Source organism: Salminus brasiliensis, chromosome 11 (assembly GCF_030463535.1).
Source record: "Salminus brasiliensis chromosome 11, fSalBra1.hap2, whole genome shotgun sequence".
NCBI lineage: Eukaryota > Metazoa > Chordata > Actinopteri > Characiformes > Bryconidae > Salminus > Salminus brasiliensis.
Window position 1 is genome coordinate 3,355,363 of NC_132888.1, and position 16,042 is coordinate 3,371,404.

The window sequence follows — 16,042 nt, forward strand, 5'->3', positions numbered from 1 at the left end:
GTATTGAGTGTGTTTGGCAAGAGGGATCAAATACTTATTTTCCTCATTGAAATACAAATTAATTAAAATATATTCTTTAAAATTATATTCTGGATTTTTGTCTTGATATTCTGTCTCTCCATGTTAGAATATATCTACCATTAAAAGTGCAGAAGGATAGTGTCTTTATTAGTGGGCAAACAAAGAAAATCAGCAAGGGATCAAATACTTCTTGGACTCACTGTATATATATATATATATATATATATATATATATATATATATATTGAGTTTTAGACACTAAGTCATATTTGACATCATACGTAAATCTGATCTGTTTCCAGATGTGTACAGGTGTACAGGTACAGACTGGAGCCTGTCTATATCACAATGTATTACACCCTTTCTATTCCATTCCTCATTGGTCAGTTTCTGATCGCAAGGCTGCTGTTGTCCAGATATTATTGGAATAGTGGTCTGTTCTCAGATGGCTAACACAACTACCAGCAAGGTGGAGCTCTAAGGGAGGGGGTTCTGAGAGTAGCGCCTGGCATCAGGCTCTGTTATGCTGTAATACAGTGGATGCTGATCTCCCTGTCTTTCATAAGCTGCTTCAACACATGTAACAATAAACAACACACAGTATTAATAACCCATCATCTGATCCACCTGACCGCTCCTTCGACCTTTTCATATCACATGTTTCACTCTCTGACTATCTTATATGTTTGCGTGTAGATCACCTGGATATTTTGTGATAAAATATGAGTATTATTATTATTATGATTATTATTATTCATAATAATAATATTACGAAGAAGAAGAAGCAGCTGTCTAAAGTGTGTCTGTGTTCTGAAATGGGTGGTTTGAGTTAATGGTAGTACACTCAACCACACTTGCTGAATTCATGAGTCTTTGGAAGTAAGTAAGGGTTGTTGAAGCTGATCCCTCCATGGAAGTGACTGAGCTATATTTTCATGAGCAAAAGCGCCCTCTTGTGGAAATCCATTGCTATTACATGAGTAAACACATCAGCTGTGAACAGATAAACAACATGGCTACACAACAGATAGATAGATATATGGACAGATGCATGGATGGATAGATAGACAGATAGACAGACGGACTTAGGCGGATGCATAGATTTATATGTACTCTGGTCATTTATTTATTGTAAAGCTAGTAAACACATACACTAACTGCAAACTGCTAATTACATATATGCTATAAATATCTGAAGCCTTCATCCATCAGGTTTCCGTTTGATTAGGGTTTAGACAGCGAGGTACGGACATTCTCCAGAGCCACACTATATAACTCTTGAAAGTGCTTTTAATTCCAACAAGAATGAATGAAATACTTTTATTTATTAATTTATTTCTGTATTCAGTTGGTCAGATTGGTTTTGTAGACGGCATGACAAAAGCATTAGTGCTGGGATTTCCTTTCTGACAGTGTCTGAATTCTCATGGCAGCTTCCTTTCACAGCAGTCTACAGTGTTGTCACTTAGTGTTAAATCAGACCACAGCCCATGACTGTGACTGAAATGTGTGTCATCTGCATTTATTTAAAGGGAAAAACAGTTTGTTAAGAACTTGAGCATCTGTTCATACTGCAGCTCTGTAGGCGTCGGTGGCTGTCCGTGGTTCTGAAAGAGACTAACTCTCATGTGTTTCATTTTCTGGGGTGAATTTTAGAGTCATGCCTAGCAGCTTCAGATGACTGCAGAATGATTGCTGATTCACTGACAGGCTTTGACAGTTCTGACCTACAGTTTTACTTTCAGTAATATTTATATGATGGCTTAGATAGATAGATAGATAGATAGACAGACAGACAGACAGACAGACAGACAGATAGACAAGCAAGCAGACAGACATACAGATAGATAGACAGATAGATAAATAGATAGATAGACAAGCAAGCAGACAGACAGACAGACAGAGAGATAGATAGATAGATAGATAGATAGATAGATAGATAGATAGATAGATAGACAGACAGACAGACAGACAGACAGATAGACAAGCAAGCAGACAGACATACAGATAGATAGACAGATAGATAAATAGATAGATAGACAAGCAAGCAGACAGACAGACAGACAGAGAGATAGATAGATAGATAGATAGATAGATAGATAGATAGATAGATAGATAGATAGATAGATAGATAGACAGACAGACAGACAGATAGATAGATAGACAGACAGACAAGCAAGCAGACAGACAGACAGATAGATAGATAGATAGATAGATAGACAGACAGACAGATAGACAGACAGATAGATAGACAGACAGACATATAGACAGACAGACAGATAGATAGACAGACAGACATATAGACAGACAGACAGATAGATAGATAGATAGATAGATAGATAGACAGGCAGACAGACAGACAGACAGACAGATAGATAGATAGATAGATAGATAGACAGACAGACATATAGACAGACAGACAGATAGATAGACAGACAGACATATAGACAGACAGACAGATAGATAGATAGATAGATAGATAGATAGATAGATAGACAGGCAGACAGACAGACAGACAGACAGATAGATAGATAGATAGATAGATAGATAGATAGATAGATAGATAGATAGATAGACAGATAGATAGATAGACAGACAGATATACAGAGAGACAGAGAGACAGGTAGACAGATAGACAGATAGACAGATAGATAGATAGATAGATAGACAGACAGACAGATAGACAGATAGATAGATAGATAGATAGATAGATAGATAGATAGATAGATAGACAGACAGATAAATAGATAGATGTGATCTGATGTCAGTGACCACAGTTGGTCCCACTCTCTAGGGTTTACCATTTTTTTATTTGATGGATGTTTCAGTGTTTGAGCACTAGAGGGCAGAGTGTGAGTCAGTAAAGAACTGGCTCTACAGCACTGGCATCTTCTTGTAGTACTGAAAACACACTTAGCATACTTACGTTTATTTCCTTGCTTTAACGCATCAGTTTACACTTACAAAGAAAAAAATGAGAATTCAATCTGGGAAGAGACTTACACTTTCACAGTTTCACAAAAATGCCGGAGAACGATGCTGTCAGAGCAGAGTTAGTTCTATATGTTTATGAGGTTAAGAATTATAATTTGTTTTTATGAAGAAATGAAAAAGCAAAAGGCCCAATGCAAGGGGCTCCAAGTTTCCTGCCACAATTGTAGGAGGCAGGACCTTTCTGTTGATGTCACCACACTGCCTTGTAAGAAGGAGTCGTCATTCACAGGACAGTCCCACTGAGGACCTGCCCTATCCTGACTGCAGGGTGGAATTTAGAATGTAGTTACAGTCATGGGCACAGAATGAGGTCCCTGGATGCACATTTTTAAATTCATTCATGTAGGCCCTCCCATACATTGTCTCGTCAACCTGACTCTTAAACTGTTGCTTGGTGTGGATCGTTCATTGATTGGTTCATTGAAAAGGTGACTTCATTCATAACGAATATCACTACTATTATAGGTATCTGACATTCAGAGCTATCTACACTAACATCAATGTCCAGGAATGGCCAGATGCTGCCCATGGTGCAAACGTTTCCATAGTACTTGAGCAGCTCAGCTCATGTATTTACTGTGAGGGACGCTAATGGAAGTAACTGTCCGTGGTCCTGAATATAACTACAACTCATGTTACTTCAGGTTGGCGTGTGGCTGGAAATCTTGTATTCCTCAGTTATTTGGGTGGTCTCTTGATAAACTGAACCTTTTCCCTTTGGATCATAATGTAATTCTACTAGCTTGAAGCATAACCTTTTCTAAATAACACTTAAATAAAAGCCTTTTAGAGTGAACCATACAAGATCTGATCAATGATTTGAGATGTTCTTACCCAGTCGTTTAACCATTACACTTTGGGGTCCCCTGTTAAAGTGCCTGAGATTGTTACGCTTGCCCATTTTTCCTCCTTCCAACACATTTCCCACACCTTGACAGGCGCCATAGGAACCAGATAATCAATGTTATTCACTTGGTGGTTATAATTGCACAGCTAATCAGTATAAACAGTGGGTTTATTTCATTGTGTTGAATTGGTTCAGCATCTGTACTGTTTTGTGATTGGCCAATCCTTCCTTACTTTGGAGATTTAACATTTTAAGTTAGACCAACAAGATCTGAAAGGAGACAGATTGAGTCTAACAGAACTTAAACTATATCCAACGTGGAAACAAGCAGTTTAACTGTTAATCAACTCAAATACTACAGTTAGAGTATGGTTTACTAAATTCACAGGGACGGTTTAGTTTACTTCATTAGAAGATGGATGGACAAATGCAGATCTTAGACAGACAGACAGACAGACAGATAGATAGATAGACAGATAGATAGATAGACAGATAGATAGATAGATAGACAGATAGATAGACTGACAGAAAGACAGACAGACAGATAGACAGATAGATAGACAGGCAGACAGACAGACAGACAGATAGATAGATAGATAGATAGATAGATAGATAGATAGATAGATAGATAGACAGACAGACAGACAGACAGACAGACAGACAGATAGATAGACAAACAGACAAATAGATAGATAGACAGACAGACAGACAGACAGATAGATAGATAGATAGATAGATAGATAGATAGATAGACAAACAGACAGACAGACAGATAGATAGATAGACAGACACACAGACAGACAGATAGATAGATGGACTGGAGATCTTCATTTTATTTTACACCAATTCAAACACGCCCCAGTTCTGCATCCTACAGTGTATTCCAACAGAAGCTGGATGTTCCACTACTACTCCTCTTCCTCCTGAGCTACACCAGGGGGCGCTAACACACATGCACACACACACACACACACACACACACACTTGGTTCACACTCAAATCTCCACATAGATTCTCACGCTGGAAACATGTTTAAGTCCTCAAATCCTCATGTTTTCAAAAACTGGACTTAGCTTTACATCGGGAGGACTGATCTTCATCATCATGGAGAAGCTTCAGCATCTTCTTCCTCAAAGATTACAGTAAGAAGATCCCCAGTGCTCAAACACACCCTGGCTTCTCCGTTTGTCTGTTGGAGCAACCGTTAAGACCGTTATTTCAAACAAGTACTGGATTGGCACGCTCTGTGGTTCTTTCCTTAAAACAAAGAACAAACACTGATTTTCTGTGACATTATTTATACTAAAACGTTAGTCTAACGTTTAATATTAAGTATTACACAATTTACACAAATCTAAGTAAATGAAACTGATATTAAAGAACTAATTTGTTTTTATTATTAACCCTGGCACCCTTTTTAAACCACTTTTTAAACCTTATTTTTATGTTTTGGATTATTATTTTCTATTGCTGCTAATTTATTGGGCATATATTTCACAATGTATGTACATAAATATAACACTCTTAAAAATAAAGGTGCCTCTAAGGGTTCTGTGAGTGCTGCCATAGAAGAACCACTTTAGGTTCCTTTAAGGACCATGTTTGTCATAGACATGTGAAGTGAGAATGTGAAGAACCTTTAAAAGACCCAAGTATCTTTTTCTTGATGTAAAGGTTCTTTATCAGTTTAAAGGTCACATCTCTTAAAAAAATATATTTAATTAAATATATAAAAGTGGTTCTTCTATGGAGTCACTCAAAGAACCATTTGTAGTACCTTTATTTTTCTGAATGTAAACACATATATGTAAGTATCCTGTATTGGATGTATATGCTTAATATGTGGGACATATCATTTTTGACATGTAGGTAAATACATATATGTGCATAGTGTGTAGCAAACATATACATAAACATTAATCATGTGACGTCACGTTGTTCTTTACATCATGTCTAAAAGTGCATGAGTAATGGACCAATAGAAATGTTCTGAAGTGGCTTGTGGAAATATTATATTATATATTGTTAAATTACACATATACACAGTATGCTTGTATATGTTGATAAAGGGTTAGGAGATATGCCCATCTTTGAAAATGGCATATGTATGAGGTGGTGGTTTTTGGTGCAAAGGTGGTCGTTTTTCAGCCTTCCTTACCTTGGCCATGATAGATAGATAGATAGATAGATAGATAGACAGACAGACAGACAGACAGACAGACAGACAGACAGATAGACAGACAGACAGACAGACAGACAGACAGATAGACAGACAGATAGATAGGTAGATAGACAGACAGACAGACAGACAGACAGATAGATAGATAGATAGATAGATAGATAGACAGAAAGACAGACAGATAGACAGATAGATAGACAGACAGACAGACAGACAGATAGAAAGATAGATATATAGACAGACAGACAGATAGATAGACAGACAGACAGATATACAGACAGACAGACAGACAGATAGATAGACAGACAGACAGACAGATAGATAGATAGATAGATAGATAGACAGACAGACAGACAGACAGACAGATAGATAGATAGACAGACAGACAGACAGACAGACAGATTGATAGATGGATACATAGATAGGCAGACAATCATATATATATATATATATATATATATATATATATATATATATATATATATATATATATATATATACGCCCACCGCCTATGTATAATATATATATATATATATATATATAAAAAATGTTCTGCATAATTAAGTGGCACATATTTATTAAAATGGACAAAAGCAATATTTCACACCAATTCAAACACGGTTCTGCGTCCAACAGTGTATTCCAACAGAAGCTGGATATATACAGTGAGTCCAAGAAGTATTTGATCCCTTGCTGATTTTCTTTGTTTGCCCACTAATAAAGACACTATCCTTCTGCACTTTTAATGGTAGATATATTCTAACATGGAGAGACAGAATATCAAGACAAAAATCCAGAATATAATTTTAAAGAATATATTTTAATTAATTTGTATTTCAATGAGGAAAATAAGTATTTGATCCCTCTTGCCAAACACACTCAATACTTAGTGGCAAAGCCTTTGTTTGCAAGCACAGCGGTGAGACGTTTGTTGTAGTTAACCACAAGTTTAGCACACACACCAGGGGGAATTTTGGCCCACTCTTCTTTGCAGATCCTCTCTAAATCATGAAGGTTGGTGGGCTGTCGCTTGGCAACTCTGACCTTCAGCTCCCTCCATAGATTTTCGATCGGATTGAGGTCTGGCGACTGGCTGGGCCACTCCATGACCTTAATGTGATTTTTCTTGAGCCAATCCTTTGTTGCCTTTGCTGTATGTTTAGGGTCGTTATCATGTTGGAAGACCCAACCACGGCCCATTTTCAGATCCCTGGCAGAGGGGAGGAGGTTGTCCCTCAGGATTGTGCGGTACATGGCTCCATCCATCTTCCCAGTGATGCGGTGAAGTAGCCCTGTACCCTTGGCAGAGGAACACCCCCAAAACATCATGCTTCCACCTCCATGCTTGACGGTGGGCACAGTGTTCTTGGGGTCATAGGCAGCATTTTTCTTCCTCCACACATGGCGGGTGGAGTTGAGGCCAAAAAGTTCAATTTTGGTCTCGTCTGACCACAAAACCTTCTCCCAATAACTTGGTTCATCTTTCAAATGATCATTGGCATACTTGAGGCGCGCCTCCACATGTGCTCTCTTCAGCAGGGGTACCTTTCGGGCACTGCAGGATGTGAATCCATTGTTGCGCAAAGTGTTGCCAATTGTTTCCTTGCAAACTGTGGTCCCAGCTGCCTTCAGGTCATTTGCTAACTCCTGCCGAGTGGTTGCAGGACGATTTCTGACTGTTCTCAGCATCATTGCCACCCCACGAGGCGAAATCTTCTTTGGAGCACCGGGCCGAGGTCTGTTGATTGTCATGTTATACTCTTTAAACTTTCTGATAATTGCACCAATAGTTGTTACTTTCACATCCAACACCTTACTAATCTTTTTGTAGCCCATTCCAGCTTTGTGAAGGTCAACAATTCTGACTCTGAGGTCCTGTGACAGCTCTTTGGTTTTACCCATGTTGGAGACTTGAAATCTGTGTGATCTGTCTGATTCTGTGGACAGGTGTTTTTCACACAAGTGATTAGTGAGAACAGGTGGCTTCAGGTCAGGTAACAAGTTGATTGGGAGTGTCTAACTGGTCTGTAAAAGCCAGAACTGCTAATGAATACTAAGGGATCAAATACTTATTTCACTCCATGAAATACAAATCAATTAATATATATTCCTTAGATTTATTTTCTGGATTTTCTTTTTAATATTCTGTCTCTCCATGTAAGAATACATCTACCATTAAAAGTATAGAATGATCATGTCTTTATTAGTGGGCCAACGAAGAAAATCAGCAAGGGATCAAATACTTCTTGGACTCACTGTATATATATATATATATATATATATATATATATATATATATATATATATATATATTACCCATTTTACATTTTCCATAATGACAACAAAGTCTAGTCAAGTAGGAAAAAGATTTAATGAAAAGCCACTTTGAAGAATTTCTATTGGTCTATCCATTACTCATGCACTTTTTGACATGTGAAAAATGGCAAAAAACTGAAATATAATGCAGGACAGTGACAATATGCATCATATATGTACGTATATGTGCAGTTTATATATATAGATATATATAGATATAGATATATATAGATATAGATATATATAATTGTATATATTATATACAGTGTGAATGTATATATATCCATGCTTGTTGACATTCAATACATAAATTAATAAAACGTTTCATTAATAATACAAGAAAAAAAAACTCAAAAAACATGGAAGACACGCCCACCAAGTACTCCCGGCGCGCGCTCCTTCCATCCATTCACTCACGCGTGCAGCTCGCACGCGAATGTTCTGTCCAGCGTCCGCTCCCACCGTCCGTCGTTTTATCGCGGTCCCGGTTTCACTGGATTTCTCTGGGTCTGACCGGATCCCTTCTTCGGACCTCTCTGAATGTGACCGCGCGCTGCTCCTGCTGACCCCCAGCCCACGATGCTGTACTTCCAGCTGGTGATCATGGCAGGCACCGTCATGCTGGCGTACTACTTCGAGTACACGGACACGTTCAACGTCCACGTCCAGGGCTTCTTCTGCCACGACAACGCGTACACCAAACCCTACCTGGGGCCCGAGGAGTCCAGCGCCGTGCCCCCCGTCCTGCTCTACACGGTGGTGGCCGGTGTGCCCTCACTGCTGGTGAGTAGTGTTTTACATCAGTGGCCAGAGGTGAGCTGGGATTAGCTACAGATGTGCAGATGTAACAGGGTGGTAATTAGCCAGCAAACAGTTTATTTACCACCAGAAGATTCCAGAAATAGACACATAGACTCAAACAGACTCATGGTTCTCTGTTGATACTGAAAAATGTAGTCATGCCAAAGAAGAACCACTTCTGGTTCCGTAAAAATCATGAGTGTAATAGAGGCGTGTGAGTGTGAAGAACCTTTCAAAGATCTAAAGAACTTTCACTGGGTGTAAATGTTCTTTACCAAGCCACACATCTCTATTAAACAGAGATCTTCATGGATCCAGAAGTGGTTCCTCTATGGCATCACTTGAAGAACCTTCAGAGGGACCTTTCTTGTTAAGAGTGTACAGTTGCACCTATATATATATATATATATGTATGTATATGTGTGTGTGTATATATATATATATATAAACTTTCTGTGTATATATATATATAGGTGCAACTGTACACTCTTAACAAGAAAGGTCCCTCTGAAGGTTCTTCAAGTGATGCCATAGAGGAACCACTTCTGGATACATGATACATGATTACATATATACACACACACATTCTATATCATATATATATATATATATATATATATATATATATATATATATATATATATATATATATATATATATAGAATGTGTGTGTGTATATATGTAATCATGTATCATGTATAGGGTGTATATGTTTAATATGTGGGACATATCCTTTTTTTGATATGTAGGTAAATACATATATGTGCATAGTGTGTAGCAAACATATAAGTAAGTATAAATCATGTGACGTCAGGTTGTTCTTTATATCCTGTCAAAAAGTGCATGGTGAATGTACCAATAGAAATGCTCTAAATTACTTGGAAAGTACATTGACTTCCATTGAATTTTACATTGACTTCCATTAAAAGTTATTATATATATATATATATATATATATATATATATATATATATATATATATATATATATATATTAGGTTCTGATATTTTAGTATGTTTAAATTTTGGAAAATGGAAAAATGGTTATAAAAAATAAATTATAAATACACAATAAAAAACTGTGATTTATAGTTATATTATATATATGTATTAGTAATATTATATAAATATATATAGAAAATATTATAAATAACTATAAATAACAGTTTTTTATTGTGTATTTATAATGTATTTTTTATAACCAATTTTCCATTTTTCATAATAACAACAAAGTCTAGTCAAGTAGGAAAATCCCTTCTTAACCTTCAATGGAAGTCAAAGTAAAAAGATTTCGCTCTCATTAAGAGTGTACAGTTGAGTAGCTGAGTTCGGCTGTTTTTGCCTGACTACATTTACCTATGGGGTTTAGGCTGCTCTGGATACCTCAGTTAACGCTTGACTCCAGTCTTGGGACCTCTTTATCTCCAAGACACGTTTCTCAACTTTCTAAAGTTGTTTCCGGACAGAAACGACCAGTACAGACGTCTGGCCCTCTAGGAATCCAATGATTTGTCATAATGTCTGCAGAATTACCAATCAGAGTTGGGGTTTGGTGTGAAATTGTGGGTCACTGTAGAGAAACTTACTGTAACTTTATTTACAGTGGTGGTGAATGGCACCAGGCGTGACCTTGACTACAACACAAATATCAACCAATAGCCACTTATTTACTATCCAAACCCACCAGCGAACCTCCATGTGTCTAGTTATATTGTAATATATGAAATATTGAAAATCTAAAATCTTTTTTAAATCTTTTTTTCTATTTTGCTGCACTAACCCCTGCATATATCCATACACCATGATGCAAAGTATAAGCCCTCAGGTGGGAATCCTACTGGCCTGATTTTTTCTTTTTTGCTGTGGTGTGTTAATATAAAAAAAATATATATTTTATTTTAAACTTTAAATGGAAGTTTTATAAAATTCCTTGTAATTTAGAGCATTTCTATTGGTTTGGTATATCCACAATTATTTACATACAGGTATAACGAGAAGTTTACATGCACTATATTAAAGTATATAAAAGTATATACAAATGTATATATATATATTATTTGTATGTATATATTTTAACAAGTAAAAAAAATGCATTTTCATGAAATCAGAATTAACTTTTCCCATTTTAGGTCAATTAGGATAAACAAAATTATTTCTATTTTCTAAATGCCAGAATAAGGCAATTGTTATGACTTTCTTCAAAGTCAAACTAAGATTACTATGCCTTTAAACAATTTGGGACAGCCCATATGATGATGTCATGTCTTTGAAAGTTTGGACTGTAGACTACAGAGCAGCTAGAGGGTTCAAACTATGGAAAGAAAATTAAAACCGGACATAAATGGAGATGTTGGACATGTTTTTCATAGGACAGCAGCAATATGTGCCCTTGTTTCAGACAGTAAAGGGATGGATAACTCTGGCAGCAATCCAAAACAAGGCAGTGCAAGTTTATTATACAGCATCTTTCATACACTGTTGTGGATTTAAGCGTCGGACCTCTTCCTGTCCCAGACCTCTTCAGTTTCCTCCAGTTTCAAGAGTCTTCTGATGGTGTAGGGGCGTGTCCTGACCACTCTCTGGCCTTATCTGGAGTTTCTCTAGGGAAGAGGGAAGAGCCCCACTGTTAGGAGTCTGTGGTTCTGTGTTAAGAGTCTTATCTATCCATTAAGAGTCTGTTTACACCTGATATTAACAGTTCATATTTTTGGTGATCGGATTACGCTCGGATTTCACCTGTTCACATTAAAAAAAGCCAGGTGTGAACACTCCCAAGACACTGGGGTTCTTCAAAATGCTTTACAAATGGGAAAATACTAGAGATGCACCGATACCAGATTTTCAAGTATCTGCCGATACAGAATACCAATACCAGCTTTTAAGTACTGGACAGACGGCTCTAAATTCTGATATTTATAGAGTTCCACTTTTTATAGGTTGTATTTTTTTTTATATCTGATCCCAAATCAGATCTAATAAGTCTGAAAGAGCGGAGTTTACTGGTTGAGGAACGGCACATTAGAAAAGTTTCAGAGCTGAAATTATAAAAATGGCCACAATGCAGGGAAGCAGAATCTGGCTCAGCTTCACCAAACAGCTTTTAACTGCTGTTTAAATTCACATTTCAGAGCCGTGAAAAAAACCCAATCACATCCATAAAAGCTGCTAATCTTCAGCGTTCCCTTTAAACAAGCTGCTGAAACTCAACTTCTGGCTTCAGAACCCAATTAAAAAAATCTATTCTAGACATAAAAGTTCTATTAAATGTCTGCTTAATGGTGATAAATATTTATGACTGGCTATTACTGGTTGTTTAGACATTTGGATTCATAAAATATGCAAAAATGTGTAAAAAAACCAAAAAAACAAAAAGTAAGCTTCATGGTATCGGCGCTCTCTATTGCCGATAACGATACTGTGTGTAAGAGCCAGTACCGGCGCCAATACCCATGCCATAGTGCAACACTAAAAACTACAAAGATCGTTCACATTAGAAAAAAAAACATGTAGGAAAATTAACATAATTAAAACAACATATTAAAAAAAAAGAAAATTTTACTGAAAATCAATCAATCAATCAGAATCATTGATCAATAAACAAATGTGAGCAGAAGAGCTGTGTACACAACAGAAGACTATAGCCAATAAAAACACTCCACCAAGCTTTTTTACAGACAATTTCATTTTGTCCAAAAGATTAGTTCATTCTTTTATATTAAATATTATAACTAACTGACCTCTAAACCATCATCTAGGACTGATTACAATATACAGATTAACTGTAACACTCTTATTAGACAGAGTTGGAGAAAAATGGGACAAGACAAATCTAGGGCTTATGAGCACACTGTTCAACTGTGTCTTACCCAGTGTGTTTCCTCCGGGAGGATTTTTGTTTCCGAGCTGGATCCAGCTACAGCTTCTTCAGTCTCTCAGCCCTGAGAGGAATTCTTTAGTGGAGAGCTCTTTTTTTAGAGGACAAATTTAACAGTTCAGAAGGAGCTTCAGGAACGCCAGGCTGGTATGGATGCTATGGATTAAAGCCTACACATTTACTAACTTCCTAAGAGCAGTGGCTCTCAGGACCACGTAGCATCCCTGATCAAACTAGAACCTACAACCTTTCACCCTCAAGTTGTGTCACAGGAACACATTTGCCGTCCACTTACTTTTTTTTTCCACACGTATAGTTGGTTTGCTGTGGTCTGTGTCTGTTCAGAGGTTTGTAGGCTTGGAGGGTTTTCCCTTTGGTGTAGTTGGTTTGGTTTTCACACAGGGACAAATCCAAGCTCAACAAAATGTGTAATAACAAACCACGAGAACGTTGTTCTCCACACTTATTGGTCAGAGCTGTCCGGGGCGGGAACAAGACAGGGAACAAGACAGTGTGAAACAAGAAGACCAGCTGGAAGCTGATTTCCTTCAAAAGCCCTGCTAGTTTACTGCTTAGTATTATTCCAATAGAGATCACTGGACTTTGTACCATTTTAGGTTATTAAAGCAATAGTCTGTAAGTTTGGGGATTTGGGGATTTGGAGACCTCTCTGGTGAGAATGTGTAATTGCAGCAGGCAGGGCGGAAGAGCACTGTTAAAATGTGCGCTGTGGTGCGTTCTCCTTTCAGAGCGGATGAATTTAAACACTGCATGTTTACATTTAGTCAGTTTCTCCGGTTGGACAGGGGGTGAATCAGCAGATGAAGGCTAAGTTAGCCGCTCTGATATCTCCATGCTCGCAGTAGCTCTCGCATTAGCTGTTCTGTCTGTATCAGCAGCATTAGCAGCGTCGTGATTACTCAGGTAACCAGCGAACGGTGCTGGATCCTCTTTTAGAGGCTGTATATGTGACAGAATTATGTAGAGATGTGAAATGGCCAGGAAAACTCTTGTGAAAACCTACCAGACCACTCTGTCTGTTATTAGAGTGAATATATGAGGCTGTGCAGGGACGGTCGCTCAGCCCACTGATACCATTTATTACAAAAGTTTCGCCCCTCCCCTCTCAGACAGACCACTGCTCTCATATAAAAATATCATCATAAAAATCTTAAGGACTGCTGCTTTAACTGGATTTAAAGTAGGGCTACACAGTGAATCGCAATGTGGGCATGCACAGTAGTCACATTGCAGGACTTGTTGTGTCATGTGAAGCACAATAATTAAATATTACAACTTTTTCTGCTACGTGATGCAAAAGGAAAAACTGCACTGCTCTCATTTTCTGTGACAGATCTACCAGAGGCAGATTATATCTGCCCAGTATCGTTTATTTTACTCCAATCTTAGATACACAGAGTGCATTATTAATATCATAGTGTTGGATCATTGCCTTCTGATGAAATCTGCTGAAAAGTCCTGTATTTTTTTAATATCGCAACACACATCCCAGAAAAGAAAACTATTGCAGGGTCAGTTTTTTTCCCCAAGATTGTGCAGCCCTAACTTGAAGCGCTTAGATGTCAATAAAACTGAAAAATGGGGGAAGGCAGCACAGTGGTGATGTAGGTAGTGTGATGTAGGTAGATCCATGGGTTCGATTCCTTGCTCCACTCACTGTTCCAGGAGTTCGGTGTGTTCTCCCTGTTTTCCCACTTACCTCACAGGTATTTCCTGCCTCCTAAAAACACATGGTAGGTGATTTGACTGTGCTACATTGCCCCAAGATGGGAGTGCGTGAGTGAATGGTCATGTGCGGTACCCTGCAATGGCACCCTGTTATTGTGGTATTCCTTTAAGCTCGTAAACAGCCGGATATATGGATAGATAGATGTAAAACTAGGGGTGTTCTAAACCTTTTGACTTGTAAGGTTTATGTAAGCTACGTTCGGGACACTTGTGGTGTCCAGCCTCATGACACAGAATTATGATGAGTAAGAAAAAGCAAGGCCTTGCCGACTTGCAGAATCGATAAAGGTGCACCGCGGATGCCTACTGAAGTGAATTCCAGTAGAGTTACTCAGCCGTTCCGAAAAACTGCTCTACCCTGAAGTGAAGGCCATCAAACTGAACCCTCCAGAGATTACCATCGCCGGCTATTTGTTGAGATTTTTCCCCATAGAGCCGCTTGCAGAGTGAATCTTCGATCCTAGACGCCTGCTTCGGTGGACAGTAAAGGTCAGCTAGCCACCGCCGTCTCAGGTGTTTCAACTGCTTGACTGATGTGCCGTTAATCCCCCCAGTGGCGACTCAGAGACGGACCGCCTTCTTCTTTTTTCTCCCAATTTGGTACTGCGAGTTAACCCACCCGTTTGTAGCCCCCCTAACACCAGCAGTGCATGCAAGACCAGACACCAGCTCTTCTCGACCTGCCACCAATGCGGAATGTGCCAGGTCCTCAGCTTCACCGCTAACAGACTCCTGTGTCAGGGGAGAGAGCGCCATCTACCCACCTGGAGAGAGCACGACTAATTGTGCTCCTTAGCTGTGGGACCTTCTTTAGGTGATGTCTTAGGGTTTCCAATAGGGCTGTAAGACAATATGAATATACTGAAGGATCATATGAAGCCCCTGAAGGGACATAGTGTATTTTTTTTTTTTGAGCACCAGATACTATGTAGTGAGCACCAGATACTATCAGGTGAGCACCGGATAGTATCGGAGGCTCACTTGATAGTATCATGTGCTCACCACATAGTGATCAGATCAGCACCCGATACTATCAAAGGAGCCTCTGATACTATGTGGTGCTCACCTCATAGTATCTGGTGCTCACCACATAGTATCTGGTGCTCACCACATAGTAAAAAAAAAATCAATAATAATACTAGATTTTAGAAGAGCATTGCTGGGAGGATTTGATTGCATTCAGCAACAAAAGCATTAGTAAGGTCATGATGCTAGATGATGATCACCACCCCACCTCGCCATTCCCAGCTCCCCAACTCAT

General features: G+C 38.4%; 1 protein-coding gene across 1 annotated transcript in view; it reads left to right on the forward strand.

Annotated features, from left to right (window-relative positions):
• Positions 1 to 8,831: 8,831 nt before the first annotated feature.
• plppr5a (phospholipid phosphatase related 5a) overlaps positions 8,832 to 16,042 on the forward strand; it is a 46,290-nt gene continuing 39,079 nt past the window's right edge. Inside the window, exon 1 of the mRNA XM_072690954.1 lies at positions 8,832 to 9,141. Within this exon, the coding sequence (XP_072547055.1) occupies positions 8,938 to 9,141 (204 nt within the window). The 5' untranslated portion in view covers positions 8,832 to 8,937. The remainder of the gene's footprint in view (positions 9,142 to 16,042) is intronic.